Source organism: Asterias rubens, chromosome 1 (genome assembly GCF_902459465.1).
Source record: "Asterias rubens chromosome 1, eAstRub1.3, whole genome shotgun sequence".
In the NCBI taxonomy this organism is placed as follows: domain Eukaryota; kingdom Metazoa; phylum Echinodermata; class Asteroidea; order Forcipulatida; family Asteriidae; genus Asterias; species Asterias rubens.
In genome coordinates this window covers 33,642,435-33,662,732 of record NC_047062.1, presented here as the reverse complement: position 1 = coordinate 33,662,732, position 20,298 = coordinate 33,642,435, and the positions used below count along the sequence as shown (strand labels likewise).

Genomic DNA, 20,298 nt, shown 5'->3' with positions numbered 1-20,298 from the left:
TGTAATAACAATCTCTCAATGAGTTGGGGTGGTTCTGAAAAGTACCGTTGGATTAACTCTTTGGATTAACGCAGAGTTAATCCAATGGTTCTTTTCAGAACCACCCCAACTCATTTAGAGATTGTTATTACATGGTGTTACCGCAAAATTTTCTATAACTATAAACAAGATAACCTTTAGAGTATGGGGCTCTTTGACAAACAGAAGCTTGTAAAACCTACCTGAATTTCCTTCATTTCTGCCATGACACTCTCAATCTCTCTAAACATGCCCATGAGGTCAGTGAACCCATGCAGCACCTGTTGCCTCTTGGCTAACAGATCAATTAACTTCTGCCAATCACGAGATATCTGACGTTCCTTCTGACCAACACCTTGAGATGTGTAATGAGTCTCAGCAATCAACTCCTTAGCCATCCGACTCAGATCTTCAAAACGATCTTTCTATATTCATGATATTTGAAAGAAATAATTGTCAGTTGACATTCAATTCATCATTCATCATTTTCCTGCAAGGTATTGTGGGGCTTGAAGTATGAGACCAATTCCTTTATGAAGCCCCATACAATGTTTTACAAGGTGCTGTCGTGCAATATGATGCCGATCAGACCAGGAACACTGGCTTATTTTATTTACATTGCACATCCAACAAGACCAACGGCTTTACGTCCCATCCGAAGGACGCAGCAACAATGGTTAAATGGCTTGGTTAAGGACACAAGCGTCGAACCCGCACTCTGCTGATCAGAAACAACAGAGCTTCGAGTCAGGTGTTCTTATCCGCTCGAGTCTTATGTGCTTAACTGCTCGGCCACAAGACACAATAAATGATGTATCCTGGCAAAAACAGCCATTTCCAGCATTTCATTTGATTAAGTTAAACTTGATTCTGGTATACAACTTACCCTAGCCATGACATCTGCTGTTATAGCTTCATGTCTCTTAGTAGCTGCTTCAACAGCAAATATATTATTACTTGGTATGACACTCTCCTTTAGTACACTGGTCATATCAGCAAGCCAAGACTCACGTAATAATGCCTGCAACAACAAGATACAACTCATTAAAATAATAATAATGTTATAATAACAATTGTGTAGCACTTTCCACAGGCGTTCAAAGCACTTTAACATTGTCTGAAAAGATGTGTTTTAACCGAGTCTTGAATGAACTAATCAAGGATGAGTCACGGATGTTAAAAGAGGGAGCTTGTCCCAGCAAGTTGGTGCAGCTACTGAGAATGCTCTATCACCATAGCAGGTATTTGTGCATAGGCCATTGGAAAGTTGAAGATGAATATTGAATGTCGATGGAAGGCTCATGGATGAAGTCAAGACACATGTAATAACACCAGCAACCAGCCTCTCATTAAAAGACTTGCAGTATAACCTGCTAATCAGGTTACAAATTCTTCATTCTTAGTTTTGTATCAGTTAAAGAAATCAGTCACTGCAAACATTCAGAAGCCATTGAAGTTTGTAACATCTTTCAATATCAAATAACAAAAACATGGAAATACTGTGCAAAAATCAAACATGTCCAACATTATTGAAAACCATTGGTTCCCACAAACATTACTTTAATGTGTGAAGAAAACAGAATCCTGTATTTCAAGACCAATGCTTGAGAGTTGCATAATTTACTACTGTGAGTTTGAAGTGAAATAATTAATTTCTGTACCTTTCTGGTAAACTTTTCTGCTAATCTTTCCAGCCTCTCTTGTCGTATGAGTTCTTTCCTCAGTGCGATTCCTCGATCATGTTCTGCTTTCTCTAATTTACTCCAAGTTTTCTCTACATCACTAACAAGATGGCCTTCTGGTGGTGTGTAGGGTCTCATATGACATGAACGTATCAGAGCCAGAAGGTTAAAGATAGCAACTTCTATATTGGCTCGCTCTGCATACCTTCAAGTATACAGTGAAATAACCAAGTATATCAAAGTTAAAGGGAAGGCATACATTTAATAATCACTCTAAATATTAGAGGCTACACAAACTTTGGGTTAGAAGCCTGCAGCAGCGCTCGATAGTATAAAGCATTTTGAGAAACATTTCACTTTGAAATAATGTGGTTATGTTAAAAGGTTTTAAGCCCAAAAAGCTAGATCTGAGTATTGTTTCTCAGATTGAGTATTATTATTCTTTCTGCATAGACATATTCTTTCAAAAACGCAACCATCTTTCACAGGATTAAAACAATCAAACGGTTCCAAAAAACAAAGGTATGCTTTGCCTTTCTCCTGGATTTTATAATTTGTAAAATGAATAAGTTGTACATATTAAACAGGATAACTTCATTCTACGACTATTGCTGAGCCTACTTACTTGGGTGGTTTTTCAACCGTTCTGTATTGTTTAAACGTCTGCATCAGTGCTTGTATTCCTTCTAAGGAGTTAGGGAAGTTGTGGTCTGATAGTTCTTGTATCTTGGCTTGAATCCAATGTAGAAGGTCAGATACCATGTGTTCATAATCATGCTGCATCTTATCAACATCCATCAACTGACTCACAATCTAGTACCACAAAAATAATTAAGATGGTTAGAGGAAGAAGAATTTGGATGGTGGGAGTATAATACCCATTTCTGACAGGCCCTCCAGAGCTGTGTCGAACCAATTTCTGAATTACAGACATGAAAAGTTTGAGGTCTGAAACAGTTAGGAGCGACTGGATGTGCTAGAAGTCGAAAGAACGACTCGAGTCGCTCCTAATCTACTCGGAACGGTGCGACTCTGGTGCACCTGTCTTAGGTAAGGTTTGCGGTAGCATCATGTGTGAATCTTGTTTGAGCAGTGTTGGTTGTAAAAAGAACTGATGGTTGACATCTCACGCTGTAAGATTGCTACTTTTACATTCATCTTCATACTAAGTCTGAATTAGTGGTTGTGGCTACGGCTGCAGCTGTTGCTAAGGGTGTTGCTATGGGCCTTCAGCACACGTTTATATGATAATCAAGCCATAAACACTAATTCAGACATGGCTTCATAAGTTAAAAGATGTTCCATCTCAACCCACCTTGGCTATTCTCTTGCCTCCAGTCTTCTCTGACTTCATCTTAGCAAAGTAGTGATAATAAGAAGCCACATAAGTCATGATGGATTTCTCATCAGGTTTCTCAACATCAACATCTACAAGAAGATAACAGTTAAACAAAAACTTGCATTACCAATTATTGACAAAGTCACATATTGAAGTTTGTTAAAGAGAGTCTTCAACATGTTCAAGGTCAAATACAGATGCACTCAATATTCCAATAGATAAAGTCCTTATGAAAGTGGGGGAACAATTTAAAGTATCCAGCTTCATGTTGAAGCCATTAGTGCGGTCTTTGTCTTTCACATGTACATCAAATCTGTTTACATTTGGTGGAGCGACAGCAGGTACCAACCGTATCTCTGGCTGCAGCATTCATGGACAGAAAACAGCCCTCAGAAACAGTTCATGCACAAATTATTTCTCAGTTTCAAATGTTGAAAGGTAGAATGGTCGGCTTTATCTCGTTGAATAGAACATTTCATCTGTCAACTCATAAAAATATTCTCACCATTGCACTCATAAATATTACTATTCCCTATCAACAGCTACAATGCTTCCCAAAAAGCATGAAGGAAGAAGTAAGTTTTGTGGTGATTAAATGTTACAGTAGTTAACAATCTATGACCCTACCTTTAAGTGTTACCTCAATCAGTAAAATCTTGTACATGTTTATTTACCTTCAGCGTCCAGTAGATCCGAAATTCCCAATGTCCCCTTAGCCACAGAGAATGCCATATTCAGATTGTCTTCATTACTTCTCGAACTCAGCTTCTCAAATGGAATCAACTCTGGTCTAAAAATAAGAAACATATATGTGGTTTCAAGCAGATGATACATTCAGGAGAACTAATTAGAAGAGTGACTGAAGCTCGCTCATACTTAAGCCCGAATGCGATTGCTACACGAATTGTGACGCTACTGGGGTATTTTCGCAGTGAATGTTTCGCAGGAGTTGAGCACAAGTCAACTCATGCAAATTATTCATTGGGAATTTGTGACATCAAAATTCGTAGCACATTCCACATTCAGTATGAACTAGGCTTGACTCTACACTGAAACTTCTGAACACCAATAAATAGGCCAATATCTCTCACACACTTCAGTCTCCTGAGGATGACTAGAGCAAGCTAGTAAAGGTAAAAACCAGGAGTCCCCTTGATCCACTAAACGAAGGTAGTTGTCCCTGCCAATTCCTACCTTCCACCCAGGTAGTCGTTCATAAGCAGGACAGTTCTTTTTAGAATTGAGAAGTCTCACGAATTCCAAAAATCTACTCCACTGTAGTAGAGAAACCTCCCAAATGCAGACAAAATCTACTATGGGTAGTAGATTGTAGCAACACAAGTTCTCAAAAGAACAAATGATACTTGTGTTATTAAACTTTGGCATGGACCGCAACAAAACTAACCTAAATATAGTTGAGAAAAAGGGGTGATCATTTTACAAAACAGTTTTAGTTCTGCATTCTTCCTTCAAATCTACAAACTGCTTACATTTCCTTCACACATTTTTCTCTTTTCTTGACATTTTACAAACAAACCTTCCCTCAATCCTTTCAAACAAACATGACATTAAATACATTTTGTAACTTATACATTAAAACAATAATCAATGAAAAACATATTAAACTTTGATCTAAGTCAACTTTCACTGAAAACCCCAAAACATAAAAACAACATAGAAAGTTAGCTTGAATGTTTAGGTTTCACATTCCTTACAAGTAGTTTTGTTTAAAAGGTCAAGCTAAATTAACATTCTTAATTCCAAATGCAATTCAAGCTTGTTTTGATGTCCACAATGTGTACATTAATTCAACCAGTAAAGAATGATTCACTTTCAGCTCTGGTATTTCCTGGTTTCTTTATTGATAATGTTATTTAACCTTCCTTGCTGTTGGTTTCATTTCTTTATTGCACAAGAAGTCACAAATACACTTTCAAAATTGATTTATTTGTAAGTGTAAGGTTTTCATTTTGTTTCTATATCATTTCCCGGGTAGAGTTCACAAACTCCCTATTAGTCAATATTTCCAGCCCTCTTTATTACTCAATACTTTGTTTAGGGCTGCCGTGTAGCCAGGGATCACAAAAGAACAAACTATTTCTGGAGATGAGGAAACTCTTTGTCCATGATGAACTTACCGATGAACATGAATGAGTGCACTGAAGGCTAAACCATTCCTCCAGCTGCTGGTGAAATTCTTAATAGTGACACCTGGATACCTGTAATGAAAGTAGATAAGAACATCCAATAACAAACTTAATATAGTAATAATAATAGCTAGTTATATAGCGAACTTCATAATAGTTATACAGCCCTGAGTATACAGCCCTGAGCTGGTTCATTAACTAGACCTCATGCACATGATGCAATTTGAGTATAGTGCCCCCCCCCCCCCCCCCGACTAGAAGTCACATAAAGGTTGCTCATTGTCCCATCCTGAGCGCCACGCATATGTAGTAGTGTATTTTCATTGTTTCATCAGTGCGTTGCCACTGCCTCGATGACGCCAATGCATATATTCAGAAGCGTGATGCTTTAAGAGTCCAGCAAAAAAAGGGCAATTATCTGAGGATACCCCATGAAGGAAGTGAACCATTTCTTACCCAGCTGTTTTTCTTTGACACCAAAGCAGTAAGGCTTCCTTTGCAGATCGAGTTTCTGTGCTTCCTTCATCCTGGAAGAAATACAAAAAAATCCAAATTCATGCTTTGAATCATGGCCCTCAATAAACAGCAGTTGTATCCAAAAAAAGATAACCTGATCACTCATATAGGAATAACAGTGCGAGGATTCAGTCTTCATGGTATTAGAAAGGTTTTGCAAGTCTATGGATACATTTACGGTTACACATACGCCACCACAACATCCCAACAACTCCATTTAGACACCAACTTTTTTCTGCTGTGACTCGACCTTGCCTCATTTGGACAAACAAGTGTGGACCAGTTATATTGGGAACAATCTTCGAGTGTCCAACAACTGTTCACATTGGACTCCAATATTAAACTCTGCACTGTTGTGGCAGTAAGTCCTTGGTAAAATAATTGGTGACACGTGAGGCATGTCCCACCCATCAAACAAGGGTATGTGTTTCATATATGATACTAACAGCACCTTGTAAACCGTTACATGGTGCTATGTAAAAGGAGTAGATCTCATAATTCAAACGTGGTCCCACATATCTTGCAAGAAATGCTGAATGTTAATAAAGCATCTTGAGCCTCACTGAGTGATGGATATGCGCTCTATATAAAAAACCACTATTATTGTTATTATTATTAAATATCTGTGACTTGATACCTCTATTTTGATGTCTTGAATCTGGAAGCGTAGAATGATTGTCCACATGAGACCCAGAGTCAATCTAGGATTACCATCTACGATATCCTCAGCTCCAATACTCTCAAGGCGTACCTATTGGGTTAGGAGCAATTGAAGAGAGGTTAGGTTCGGCAAAGATGTGCACTCATTATAGTCAAGTAATAAACCAAAAGGGTAAAGGTGATCCCCTGGCTGCTGCCGCTTCCCAGGTTGTATCGTTAACTTGGGTCTGATGCCTGGCTACACGACAGTTACTGGTTGAATGGATACTGGTCGCATGAGTTTTAAAATTCTTACTCTATCGATGTGTTCCCAACATGCAGGAATCAGTTAATTGAGTGTGTACTGTTACAAGTTATTAGCACCAGCATAAGCTAGGTCACAAAACACGCTTCTGGCTGTTCAAGCACACACACATTAACAACCAGTCTTCGATCGTGGATGACACAAACACAACATATCCATGATCTCCCAGTTAAAGTGACTTGAATGGTCAATTTATGCTTGACTCTGATAGTTCCATTGCAGCCTAGCAAAATGCAGGGTCAATTTCTGGTTATTATCAATGTGGTTATGGGAAAAGATATCAGTTAATAACCCACAAATATTTGAATTTGAGAAGCGTTAATGTCAGTAGCGTTTCTCAGATTGTATACTGCTATGAGGGATTATTTACCTGCGTGGACAAAGGACAAAACCTTCAATGTAACTCACTTTTGTAGCAAGGAATACGAGAGCTTTGCCGACATTCTCCATCTTCTGGACCCTGAGAGTTCCTTTATTCGGTCGACCCAGCTTCTCACCGGAGATGATCTCCAGTAGTTTGAGGAGAACTTTGCCATCTTCCAAATCAACAAAGAGATCTTTCACACGGAGACTTGCCTGTCAAGATACAAATGTGGTGAGAGAATTGTTGGGTGTTAACTTACTGTACTCATTTGTCAGATACTGCAACAATAAAACACTGCAATGGGATTACAAATGATGACATGGAAGGTAACTTTGTACTTGAAGTAAACAGGCCTGATGCTTTCAGGAAAGCAACAAAGGTGATAGCCTCCATGCCCCCTCATCATTTGACTTTGTACTTGAAGTAAGCAGGCCTGATGCTTTCAGGAAAGCAACAAAGGCGATAGACTCCATGCCCCCTCATCATTTGCCTTTGTACTTGAAAGTAAGCAGGCCTGATGCTTTCAGGAAAGCAACAAAGGTGATAGCCTCCATGCCCCCTGATCATTTGACTTTGTACTCGGAAGTAAACAGGCCTGATGCTTTCAGGAAAGCAACAAAGGTGATAGCCTCCATGCCCCCTCATCATTTGACTTTGTACTTGAAGTAAGCAGGCCTGATGCTTTCAGGAAAGCAACAAAGGTGATAGCCTCCATGCCCCCTCATCATTTGACTTTGTACTTGAAGTAAGCAGGCCTGATGCTTTCAGGAAAGCAACAAAGGTGATAGCCTCCATGCCCCCTCATCATTTGACTTTGTACTCGGAAGTAAACAGGCCTGATGCTTTCAGGAAAGCAACAAAGGTGATAGCCTCCATGCCCCCTCATCATTTGACTTTGTACTTGGAAGTAAACAGGCCTGATGCTTTCAGGAAAGCAACAAAGGTGATAGCCTCCATGCCCCCTCATCATTTGACTTTGTACTCGGAAGTAAGCAGGCCTGATGCTTTCAGGAAAGCAACAAAGGTGATAGCCTCCATGCCCCCTCATCATTTGACTTTGTACTTGAAGTAAGCAGGCCTGATGCTTTCAGGAAAGCAACAAAGGTGATAGCCTCCATGCCCCCTCATCATTTGCCTTTGTGCCCTTGAACACAGTAGAAATTTACAATTTCCGGATAGAGGGCCCTTGCCCTATCAAAAACGAAGCATACATGTCTCAGTAAGCCCCCCCCCCTTATGTAAAGAGCCCTCCTTTCCTCCCCAATGACTGAAATAGCAGTTAACCTTACCTTCTCTAAGAATGAGTTGACCCACTTGGTGAATGTCTTCTTTTGTATCTTGATGCGTTCCTCTTGTAAAGCTTGTATACGTCCCTTCTCAAAGGATGAAGCTGCTTGTGCGGTAGATTGAGGATTAGCCATTCTGGGTCAAATCAAATAATAATAAATCACTACATTTTCAAAAACAAAACAATTGATTATGTATCCAAAGTACATGTACGACTGGTCTTGCAATACGGTCACTGACCCAATATGACACCTGTTGGAAAATTTGACATAAATTATTGGAGTGCAGTGTAAATGAATGTTTTCAGGCCTTGAATAAGCAACGACACTCACAGCAATTGCCGTGGTGCCCTGTGCTTTTGCTCATGCCCTTTGCAAAATTCCAATACAAGTTTACATTATTCCTCATAGAGTGAGTGCCCCTTGTCAGGGTGAAATTGCTTTGATGGCTACCATTGTTTACATTGCATTCTGACTCCTTGCACTCAGCATCTAGGAATAGCAGCCTTGTAGTAACAGTCACCAAGATCAAATAATGATCAAATCCTCTAGTTTCAAAACAGAATTTGTTTAAATGCATATAAAAAGATTTAAAAATTTACCAGTGAAAGTGAAAAGTACATGTACCATCGATAATTACATTTTCAGTTTCCATTTTTATGAAAACGTTTATGACAAATGGACATGAATGGTGTATTTATTCGCCTTTGACATAATGTTTTTTAATTTATTTTGGCAATAGAAATAAGCCGTTCAAAGATTTCTGTTATTATTTGTTGTATTGCCTATATTTGAATACTGACCAATTTGCATAACAATGCAGAATAAACTTTATACGCACAATGCGCATACCATTTTCACCAACATAGTGTGGGCCAATTTCTTCGCATTTTGACTTCCACAATAGCAGAGTTGTAAGTGCCTGCGCATTTTGCAAAGAGGTTAACTTTAGTTAGAGTGGTCACTCATCATCATGGACATCGGTCACTATATGGTGGATTGTGGATTGGACTGCTAAACTGCTGTTGGTACTGGTAGCCTGCACTGTAACTGAATATGGATGGATGAGTGCACTAGGTAGTGCTTCTCTATTAAAATGAGGTTCCATCCACTAGGAACGAGACGATAGCAGAACAAACCACAAAGTTCTGGAGTAGTGCTACTGTGAGTACTACTAATGTGAGGGGGCAGCCATAGCCCCATGCCATGTCAATAGAGGGGGTACAGTACAGTAACACTAACACACAGTGTCACTAACTTACTGTGTGTATTTACTCAACCAACCAGTGTCTGCAGTGACACCTTGGTTGAACTCGGTAATTTTAAATAATGAACTGTTTCAATCACTGTGGTTCAAAATGTAAACATTTCCCCCCAATATATGACCCATTCTGTATTAATCCTGGCATGCAGTGACCATCGTACGGCAACGAAAGAGACGACAAATACACGACACGTACAAAATCACTGCACAACTTCAAAGTTCCCAACCGAGTTCAAAACTCAAATGCTAAAGAAGTTTTCTTACATTCTTCCCTTACGAAAATGCATGCATGACAACTGTAGAATTGCTCAGTTTATCTGCACATTATTGACTTACCTTGACAATGGTCGGTTTTCAAGCCCCAGCCATCTCAAGATACGATGATTTTGTAAACATAAACAGAGCAGCGTGTACGTTGTTCCCCTATCGCATTTGAATGTGTACTTGTGTGCGTACATACTCTAGGGTACTCTACGCACAGGGTGACGGTACATGACGGGACACAAAATGGCCGTCAGCCAATTTTCAATAAAGTTTTGTTATGCAAATTAGAAAGTGTAACAGGTGCTGAGTCCTATTCAATCAATAATTGCCGACAAATGAAAGCATTGTCAGTCAACAATCATATTCACTATTATGACTAGTCACACATATTCTATACATTAGGTAAGAATATTATGCAGCATAATTAGAAATTTCACAAAAGCCATGCCCGTGCTGCCATAGCAACGTGAAGCTCAACCACAGGTTTCCGGTTCACTCGAGCGTAAAGACACGAGTAAAGTATAGCGGTCGCATGCCGGGGGGGGGGGGTAATTTCCGCTTGACAGCACATCATTACTGGGCCTGCATAATTTATCAAAGAACAATGATATAATTATTATAAATTTGTCAACAGACACCTGCTTGTGGAACAACGCCCAACAATTTTTTTCTTACTTATTTTTTCTTCTTCTGCTAACAGTTTTATTGTTTATCGCTTGTTGTTTTTGGTTAATTTCCGCTTGACAGCACATCGTTACTGGGCCTGCATAATTTATCTTAGAACAAAGATATTATAATATTCAACAGACGTCTGCTTATATTTAGTGGGAAAACGCCCAACAATTCAGTGTCATTTTTGTCTGACTTGTCCTCAGTAGGTTGTTTGTTTTTGTTTTTGGTGTAAATTGAGTGGGTTTTGGGATGTTATTGGCCACAAGCGTTTTTTTGGCTTCTAGAAACACCTCACCTTTTTTTGCTTTTAACAAGGTTTTTTCCAATCAGTTTGTGATTGTTTCTTTTAATTTAAATAATTATTCTTAAATTGTTTATCCCCCCCCCCTCCCCCAACCCCACTAATGGAATAATTATTTGGAGGAAAAGTGGAATAGTCCACCTGCATCCTGCTTTGTGTAGAGTCAACATCGCTGAATGAAATTTAAAAAATTCAGCGGAACACCACTTTTTTTTTGTTCACACATCATCAGTGGGTGTGGTCAGCCCTTCAAACCGCTTTCAATGTCAAAAGAGGGCGTGTTTTGTCCTATGACATTTCTAGTGAGTCAATTACCCGAGGGCGTCTCAAAACCACCAGGGCCCGATTTCATTTTCTCTCAAGTAAAGCTATGGCAGCAGTTTTGACAAGTAGTTGAATTTGACAAGTAGTTGAATGGTCCAACAAGGATATCAAGGTCGATGTCTGGGCTTTCAGTGTCTGGGCTTTATGCAGGAGGGCAAATCAATAGCATACAAAACCCACCACACCGGGGGGGGGGGGGGGTAGGCCTATACGTGGTAGGTCCAATGGGTCCAAACCAATCCACTTCAAGTACGACCCAAATGGGGCTAGGTTGGGGGGGGGGGGTAGTGTCATGATATTGACAACAAAAACACGATCACAGGTTGGAACCAATACAAACAAATGCAGCCTTTAGCTAGTTAGCCTTTCTGTACAACTACTGACCCAAAACGGAAAAACGTCACAGTGGTTCAAAGCACGGGCTTTAACTAACTATAATAGTTCATTTTTACCGGAGGGCTACAATACTAAAAATGGCTGCCGATATGTTCACTGTTGTAATCCTTGCCCCTGTGGTCTGCATAACTGTCTTGTTTTTGGCTTTTGTGATATTTGTTCATTACCAACATCGGAAATATGCACATATTCCGTCACCCCAGCGGGAAAGGTGAGTTGAATATTTGCGAGTATACTTTGATTCAATATTGGCATGCAATGATACACTGTTAACAATTGAAATGGAGAAAAAAATTATTGAGCTACATACAAGCCCCACGGTCCTGTGGAATTTACCCAAAATTCGGGCCCTGAACGTAACAGTATTAACCTCATGAAAGGTTTTTTTATTATTTTTTTTTACAATACTATAAGTAATTGTCATATTGAATAAGTGTCGTATCCTGCGACCACTTTCATTCGTTGCGAAGTAAAAAAGGGTGTCTAATAATTTACCTAATTAAATATTCCTTTTGTAAACAAAATGAGTGAAAAAGTATTGGCAAGACACATAAAGTTTTCCAGGGTTACACACCATGTAAATGGAAAAGCTCACAATAGTGTAAATAACTTGTGTCTCACTGACATCTTGATAAACTGAAATAATATTGTTTTGACCAATTATTCCTACCAGTTTCTTTACTGGCCATTTGTACAAGCTGCTCTCCTACAAGAAGAGGCATCTGTCAATGGCAGGCGCATTTGTAGATATGTAAGTATAGTAATGTTTTAATGGTTTAATTTTCTTGCTTTATTTTTAAATTCTAATGTGTAGTTTGTAGTTGCTGGGAGGTCTCCCCAGGGTAAATAAGAAATACGTAAATAAACAAATAAGTAAAAAACATTTTCAGATGGAGGCCCTGTATAAAGAGGAAACCCTTGTGAGAAGTTTTAGACATTTATTGTTCCGTATTTACTGTCACGTACATGTGCGAGTATCAAACATAACTGCGGAAACTCAACAAATTCTACGAATGTTTGTTTTCCTTTTATCTATTTTACGGGATTGGTAAGAGGAGGAGGGCAACAGTTCTGAGCGGAGAACCAACTGTACATGCAGATGTCTAAAAAAATGTCTCAAAATGCTTATAGTTCACTAACTGCCTTATTTGGAATAGCATATATAAAGATCCGATTTAGTTGCAGACTTAATAACTGTTTTTGAATGACAACGTATATGGAGTGAACAAATCAATTTACTTGGTGATAACAAATTATTCTAAAGGCAAACTATCATGTGTGTTTTATTTTACTTTTTGTTGTCTGTTTGTTTCTAGAATGAAAGAATGTGGTCCGATATTTCATGTCTTTCTGCTTTCCAACCCGCTTGTGGTAGTGTTAGATGCAGAGTTTGTCAAGGTATGCAATTTTATATGATATCCGGTATCAATTAATATTTGGTTTGAGGCAACACCATGTGTGTACTACTTGCCAGGTAGAGTTTGTTCTGAACTGTCTTTCTTTATTCTACTACCGCGGCGTAGACTTTCGGGAAACTTCTCAGTTCTGAAAAGAATAGTCCTGCTTTTTAGCTACTATCCGGGCTGAAGGTAAACATCAGCTGAGACCACCACTTTAGCTTAGTGTATCGTTATTAACTGCATTTCCGCGGAGTGAGCTCTTAGTATTGGTCTTAACGTTTCGACTAGCTTGCTCTAGTCATGACCGTCAGAAGACGGTATATGTAATGATTGAATATTAATATATGTTGTTGTAATTACAGGTTAATACTGTTCTTGTTGTGGAGAGAAATAAAATGGTTGGTTTGATGAATAAATTGCCGTTTATTTTTATTCCACTCTTTTATTTTACCCTCAGGAAATCTTATGCACCAATACATTGATCCATAGAAAGCCATACTCATTCTATTGGGTTTTCATGAAGATATATGGTGCTCGACTTTTGGGTGATAGCATCGTTTGTGAGTTGAATCCAGCAGTCCATGGACCCAAGAGGGCGCTCCTCAATCCAGCATTTCATAAAAGGTGAAAAGCACAAAATTAAACTTTATGTATACAGCTCATGATTTCTTCATTTAATCTTCTTTGATGCATAAATGTTATTATTATATTTTTTATCATTGGCAGGGGTCTGGTTTTACACGTCTTAAGATGACAATTGAATTTATTGAATTGGTAATGTTTTTTATTGCATGCAGGCGCCATCAATTTCCGCTTGTTTTTGTTTGAATTTGTGAGGAATTTTATTGAGATTCAACCTTTGTGGCAGGAGATTCTGTCGCCAATACGGCGAATTGTGTGCAAACCTCTTCTGACAGCGCCCTTTCCAATCCTCCTCCTTCAAACCACGTTACCATGGTGACAGAATCTCACGCGGGCAGATTTTCCTGGGACATCGGCACCAAAATGATTCAGATAGTTGGACCCATAAACCATTGTCTCAATTGTTATTGTTTGTGATCGTTGTTTTTGTTGGTATTTTTTCTTGATACAGATATTTGGTTGATTTGATGCATCAGTTTAATGCAAGTGCAGATCTTCTTATTGAGAAACTCAGCCATAAAGCTGATGGGAAGACTGAAGTGGCCATGTTGGATGAATTTAATAGAACAACACTGGATGTAATTGCTAAAGTACGGACATTAAATCAATAAAAAATATGCATTGAATATTATTAACAGTGAATCATTTAAATGGAATCATATTTTGATAATGCTGAAATATTTAGCAACTTAATATAATTATATAGTTAGACGTCAGAATACTTTGATCTTACTTGTAGGTCCTCACTCTGTGGTTATAAACACAGACCAAAACAAGAATTAACCGCTAAAATAATTAACAAGACACCACAATGATTCCTTCCTGAAATGTTTACCAATGTAAAATGCAAAAATTATAATGTTGACCAGATTTAAAAGTAATATGAGAACGCAAAATAATGTAGCAATTTTTGTCTCTAAATGTATTTCAAACTTAATATTATGTTTGCCCGTATTTGAATCTGAATTTGGTTCTAATAACTTCTGAAGCGTTGTAATGTACGTTTTGTCCACATGAATCCGAGTCGGGTTATACCAATTTCTGAAGCAGGATTTGACAATTTGCATGGTGGTAGTAAAGGTTTGCAGTAACACCATTCAAGTGGTTCGGCTTTCTCGAGAAGACGATCAGATCATAGTCTGATCGACATCGGATTTGAAACCAACGGTTTTTTTTCAGAACCATCCCAACTCATTTTAGAGATAATCAACCGCAAACCTTTACTATCATTTCTGTAGCGTTGTAATTCTTGTTGTTCCATCAGGTGGCGTTTGGGTTGGATCTTCATGTTATGTCTGATGAGAAATCTCCCTTCATTGAAGCAGTTAATAAGTGTTTCAACGGCATGAGCTCATGTATTAACTCACCATTCATTTCGGTAAGAATAATGGAAGTCAGGTCTATTTGCCGCACTCTAAAAGTCTGGGTCAGAATTGATTCCAGGATTCGATAAACATGTGTCACTGTTTCAGAATCGGAGCTACCCCTAACCCTATATAGAACTGTAACATATAAACAAGTTTGTCACGTAATCTTAAAAAAACTTTCTCCAATAATATTTTTTAAAAGAAACTTTTGTTGTTCGTAGTATAAACAAACAAAACTCGGCTAACAATTTTGCGTTTTACCGGTAGGCCCAATGTTTTGGGGTTTTGGATAATTGTACGTGGTGCTCTTAAAACAAAAAGTGATTTTAAAAATAATGATTACATTAGATTGCTAAAGTCTTAAGATGTTTGCAGATCAATCCACTTCCAGCTGCTCGTAAACACAAACAAGAAGTCCGAGATAGCATCAAGTTCCTGAGAGACACTGGAAGAAAATGCATCGAGAAAAGACTGGAAGCCATACAAAGGGAGGAAGATGTTCCTCAAGATATCTTAACATACATCTTAAAATCAGTGACTGAAGCGTCTGGAAAAGATAAAGATCCGATGGAGAACGTCATAGATGAGTTTCTCACTTTCTTTATTGCTGGTAATTGGAATCTCTTATCTTAAAAGCATTGAAAGTCCTTCAACTTTAAGCACAATTTGAACTTGAGTTTCCATTTTTATTTAATAATATCGAGAATAATAGGAAATCAATGTTATGTTTACAGAAATATTGAAGTTTCATGATTCCTTACATCTCTGTGAGAACAAATATTTAATGTAAACGATGGATTTGTTCACAAGCATAATATTGTTAAAAACTCATAATTTGTTAGATCGAGAAATTGTTTTCATACTAGTGACAGATTTGCCCATGTTCACGAACAGTATTAATTTGTGTTCCAGTAAACAAACACACATCAGTTGTTTATCTCTTTGGTCATCAGGTCAAGAAACTACTTCAAACTTGTTGAGTTTCACTCTGCTAGAACTTGGTCACCATCCAGAAGTCATGCACAGGTAAAAATATATTTCGACTCAAATCGCAAAGCTGTGAAAGTTTTTGAGAAGGAATATCTTTGGAGAATTGTTTTTTTCTCGAATTTATAAATAATTGAGTAATATGATTTAAACCAATGTTATCATATTTCCATTATATGAAACAATATTTTGTTTTGATTGTAACAGATTGAAAACCGAGGTAGAGTCAGTGTATGGTGATAAGGATTATTTGGAATACAGCGATGTAGTCAAACTCAGTTACATGATGCAGGTACGTAATGAAGATCGGGAAAAAAAACAAGTCGAAACGTTGAGACCAATGCTCACTCCGCGGTAGTGAATCTAATGATGAGAATTCCCCTCGATCCACTAAAGCTAAAGTAGTAGTCCCGGCAGATTTTCTACATTCCGCCTAGGTAATAGTTTAAAAACAGGACAGTTCTTTTCAGAACGGAGAAGTGTCCCGAACTCCGAAAAATTTACTCGGCAGTATAGTAGAATATAAAGCAAGACAAGTTCTGCAAGTTCTGCAAGTTCTCAAAAGAACACAATGCATACGCAGTAAGTATGGTGTTACCAACAACCAAATAATCAGTAGGCATATACTTTGATTTCAATGAAACGATAGTCTCACGAGTTACATAACTAATCGTCACAAATTATATCTAACGATGTAACGTTTTGAATCAAGACTACCGATGCATTTACGAATCATTCAAGTTATTCATCAATAATTAAATCGGACTTTGAACTCGTTTTACTTTAGGTTCTTAAAGAAGTACTTCGTCTCTGGCCTCCTGTAACGGGTACTGGGAGGGAACTTGCTCATGACGTCACAGTCAAAGGATATAAAATACCCGAAGGGACTATTGTTCTGGTAGGTTTGTGACACAAACAGTCATAAGTTACAATATAATGTTTTATTGTGAAATAACATCAATTATGAATGTTTCCTGTATACATTGAAGTAAACTAACCCAAAATGCACGAAATATAGTGGTATATGATATTTAGATTATGAGGTGAATTTGGGTTCTTGTCCTGGAAAATGAGCCTCCAAAACTCCTAGATAAAAAACTTCGGTGCAACTTTACCAAATCTGTGATATTTCGGTGTTTAGTGAATACTGACATTTGACATCCCCGATAGTTCAAACTGATAATTATGATTGCATTACAGATGAACACGTTTGCTATGGCAAGAATGGAGGAGTATTTCCACGATCCAATGCAGTTTGATCCGGATCGCTTTAATGCCAGTGATGACAAGTAAGAACTATTCACTTGTACATCTCTATTACGTTATTATACAGGGTGGTGAGAAAAGAAAACACACTTATGTCACGTAGCCTACAAAATTAAAGTAATGATATAGGTTTTCTCGGTCACATTCGGAAAATGAGCAGCCGATTTAATTTCCTTGCATTCAAGTTAAAGCTACAGACATTTTACCTCTCCAGTTCATAAGCGTTTCCAATTCAGAAATCGGGCATTAAATTTCGTTTTGAGTCATGCAAATTCCTTAAGCAATGTGTTCAACTAACCAAGAAAACCCGGCTATATTAAATAATTGATATTTAAACATAAGCGACCAAAAATGATTGCAATTACAATGTATATTCTGAAATCCTGCAAACAAGCAGATATCAAACCCAACACCAACGACGATTTACAATGAGTTGAAACTATTATTTTGTTTAACCCTTTCAGACCACAGTATGCCTACTTTCCATTCTCCTTGGGCAGTCGTAACTGCATTGGTCAACAGTTTGCCATTGTAAGTATACTCATCAAACTCTTAGAACACATGGATGTGATGTGATAAAAATCACTCAATTAGGCCCGTTGGATTTTAAAGGGTGGCCAGCCGAGTGTATATTATTCCCAGCAATTAGAGCAACAATAAAAAACCGTTTCAGACTCTACAATTTAGTAATAAATGTGCATTATTTATTTTATACTTTTATTATTTGATTGTTGTTCTTGCATCTTAGCTGATCGAGGCACGACAATTACTCCTACCCAATGGGGTTAGGGGTGGGGTTATAGGGCGTGGTCAGTTAGGGGTTGGGCTATAGGGCGTGGTCAGTTAGGGGTTGGGTTATAAGGCGTGGTCAGTCTGTGCTCATAGCAACTAGAAAGCCACAATAGTTAAATTAACTTGTCCACATATTTTGTGTAATCCGTTTATTTTGTTTTCAGATCGAAGCCAGGGTTCTGTTGGCCAAGTTGCTCCATCGATTCGACTTTGACCTTTTGCCAGGTCAAGGTCATGAGATTCTTGATGAACTGACCTTGAAACCCTTGGGTCGATGTAAGAACTATGTCCGACCTGTGGAGTAGGGACTCACATTCTAAGTCTCCATTGGTTAGGAAAGAAAACATTTACCTGAGAAATTAATGAATGGCTTTAGGCCAACTCGATGTAAATTTAAAATAATGCTCAAAACTTTCTCAAACTTAGTGAATCAGTGATAGTGATTTTGTGTATTTGGTTGACCTCTTGTACATACATGTAATTGTTATAGTCATGCATAACTTGATACAACCAATTCAGGGTTGAACAAACACAAATTTATGGTGGCTGGATTTGAACCTATGACCTCCGGATTGCATGCATATTCAAAAACTACAGAACAATCGTTGTGCAGGATGAAACTCTGCTCCAAATCCTATACTTAATTCAAATTTCAAAATTAGTTAAGACTGAAACAGACTTTATAATGGCCTGAAATTTAAATATTGGAAAGTGCAAAGTGTTTACCATTTTGTTTCTTGTGGTGTTGGGATGTTTGTTACTTTTAGTTGTTTTTGGTGGGTCAAATTGTTGTGTATGTTCAAAAGGATAGCTTAGTTTTATCTTATAAAATACATTTAATATTTGATATAAATCTATAGTTTGAAAACGGTTTTAGTTTTAAGTACATACAATATAGATTTGCAATGTGTAAAGTATCGAAACAATTTAGAATAGAGCAGTATTTTTGATATGAATTTAAACCTGGCCAAAGAGTTGAAAAAAAACCAAATATTATACACCCACATTTAAGGTAACTTTCTCCAAAACGGCTACAAAGTTGAGTCATTATTCAGGATAGCTTGGCTCATTTATGTCAACCATTGTGCTTTCCACAAAAGAAATATTTCAATAAATTCTCAAATAAATTTCTAAATCTTCACTGCACAGTCAGTTTCTCAAAATGTTTATTTATCTCTAATTCGGGTTTAAATCCTTGTTCAGAAATAAAGCACATCTCAATATATACATATAGTCTATCATTTTTCATATATATGTACAAACTAAAAACAACACAGTATCAGTGGCGGTCAATTGTTCAAATTGAACCATTTGTCATTTTGCAAGTATCTCTTTCACCCAGAAATCAAATAATATGCTTACAGCTGTTCCAACACAATACATTAAGATGTATGTACAGTATCACTAGTGATTACAAAACAATATATGCAACAATATTTTACAGCAAAATCAAATTAGAATGCAAGATGAAAATCTTGTTTGATAAACTTGTAAAGGTGTGTGGAGATGCCAATTGTAGTCGGTTCGACTCTAATAACAATAAGTGCCGCAAGTAGCCGTTTTTTTCTGTAATCTTCCACAAGTGAAAGATTTTTGTTAAGCTTTTAAAATTAAAACCTGAAAATCTAAAACATTATCAAGCTGTGATACTATCTGTGTATATTTTGGTTCATCATATAACTATATCTAACCTCCTTGCTCAAGTGACTGGGACATTATCTTCTGTATTCTTTGTTGAACGATTGACCGGATGTGTACAGATCGGTTTGAACAACTTGCTTTATTGAGACACTTAGTGTCAGTAAAGTAATTGTGTAACAAAATATATATCAATTGCATATAATTTGTGACTAAGTAAGCACAAAAAATTGCTGTGCACGCCAAGCAGTGTTTATACACTAGAATAAGGTGGACAATTTCATACAGCTGCTTAAGCAGAAAAAGGTAGCTTAGCACAACAAAAATCTGCTTACCAGAGTTGGGTTGCCAGCCAAAACACAATGTAACATGTAGCATATTTGACTGGTATCTTGTTTATTTTTGCTCAGAAAATCATTTTTAAGCAGTATTGTTTACTCAAGCAGCTCTCTGAAATTGGGCCCACTTTTAATTTCTGCTTAAATAAAGCAACTCTGTGAATTTTGGCCATGAGCTCTAAAACCAAAAGCTTATGAATTCTAAATAAATAATGACAGTGCGTTAAGACTCATCTTGTATTTTTTTTCAGACTTTCTGTAATTGGCAACTAGTTTTCAAGATCAATAAAATGATCTTCATAACCAGCAAGGGCTAGTTCTATGGTCTTTC

General features: G+C 37.6%; 2 protein-coding genes across 2 annotated transcripts in view; one reads left to right on the top strand and one right to left on the bottom strand.

Moving 5' to 3' along the window:
• LOC117287776 (spectrin beta chain, non-erythrocytic 5-like) overlaps window positions 1-9,996 on the bottom strand; it is a 70,749-nt gene extending 60,753 nt beyond the window's left edge. Inside the window, exons 1-12 of the mRNA XM_033768298.1 lie at window positions 9,917-9,996; window positions 8,320-8,452; window positions 7,075-7,242; window positions 6,340-6,453; window positions 5,643-5,713; window positions 5,178-5,258; window positions 3,714-3,829; window positions 3,016-3,128; window positions 2,326-2,513; window positions 1,680-1,905; window positions 905-1,039; window positions 222-443 (exon numbers count right to left, since the gene is read on the bottom strand). Of these exons, the coding sequence (XP_033624189.1) occupies window positions 222-443; window positions 905-1,039; window positions 1,680-1,905; window positions 2,326-2,513; window positions 3,016-3,128; window positions 3,714-3,829; window positions 5,178-5,258; window positions 5,643-5,713; window positions 6,340-6,453; window positions 7,075-7,242; window positions 8,320-8,451 (1,566 nt within the window). The 5' untranslated portion in view covers window position 8,452; window positions 9,917-9,996. The remainder of the gene's footprint in view (window positions 1-221; window positions 444-904; window positions 1,040-1,679; window positions 1,906-2,325; window positions 2,514-3,015; window positions 3,129-3,713; window positions 3,830-5,177; window positions 5,259-5,642; window positions 5,714-6,339; window positions 6,454-7,074; window positions 7,243-8,319; window positions 8,453-9,916) is intronic.
• A 1,592-nt stretch (window positions 9,997-11,588) lies between these two features.
• On the top strand, window positions 11,589-20,296 carry LOC117287882 (cholesterol 24-hydroxylase-like). The gene is made up of 13 exons (XM_033768480.1): window positions 11,589-11,748; window positions 12,211-12,288; window positions 12,854-12,935; window positions 13,395-13,561; window positions 14,031-14,169; window positions 14,844-14,957; window positions 15,322-15,556; window positions 15,900-15,972; window positions 16,141-16,225; window positions 16,721-16,831; window positions 17,134-17,222; window positions 17,664-17,730; window positions 18,156-20,296. Exons 1-13 carry the CDS (start codon window positions 11,615-11,617, stop codon window positions 18,294-18,296), a joined length of 1,515 nt encoding a protein of 504 aa, XP_033624371.1. The 5' UTR covers window positions 11,589-11,614; the 3' UTR covers window positions 18,297-20,296.
• Window positions 20,297-20,298: the final 2 nt, after the last annotated feature.

Excerpts from the sequence above, each read along its gene's own strand:
- LOC117287882 (XM_033768480.1), top strand. The coding sequence starts at position 11,615 with ATGGCTGCCGATATGTTCACTGTTGTAATCCTTGCCCCTGTGGTCTGC. Across the intron at positions 11,749-12,210 it reads CCGTCACCCCAGCGGGAAAG|TTTCTTTACTGGCCATTTGT; the intron begins GTGAGTTGAATA and ends TATTCCTACCAG. Across the intron at positions 14,958-15,321 it reads TTAACTCACCATTCATTTCG|ATCAATCCACTTCCAGCTGC; the intron begins GTAAGAATAATG and ends AGATGTTTGCAG.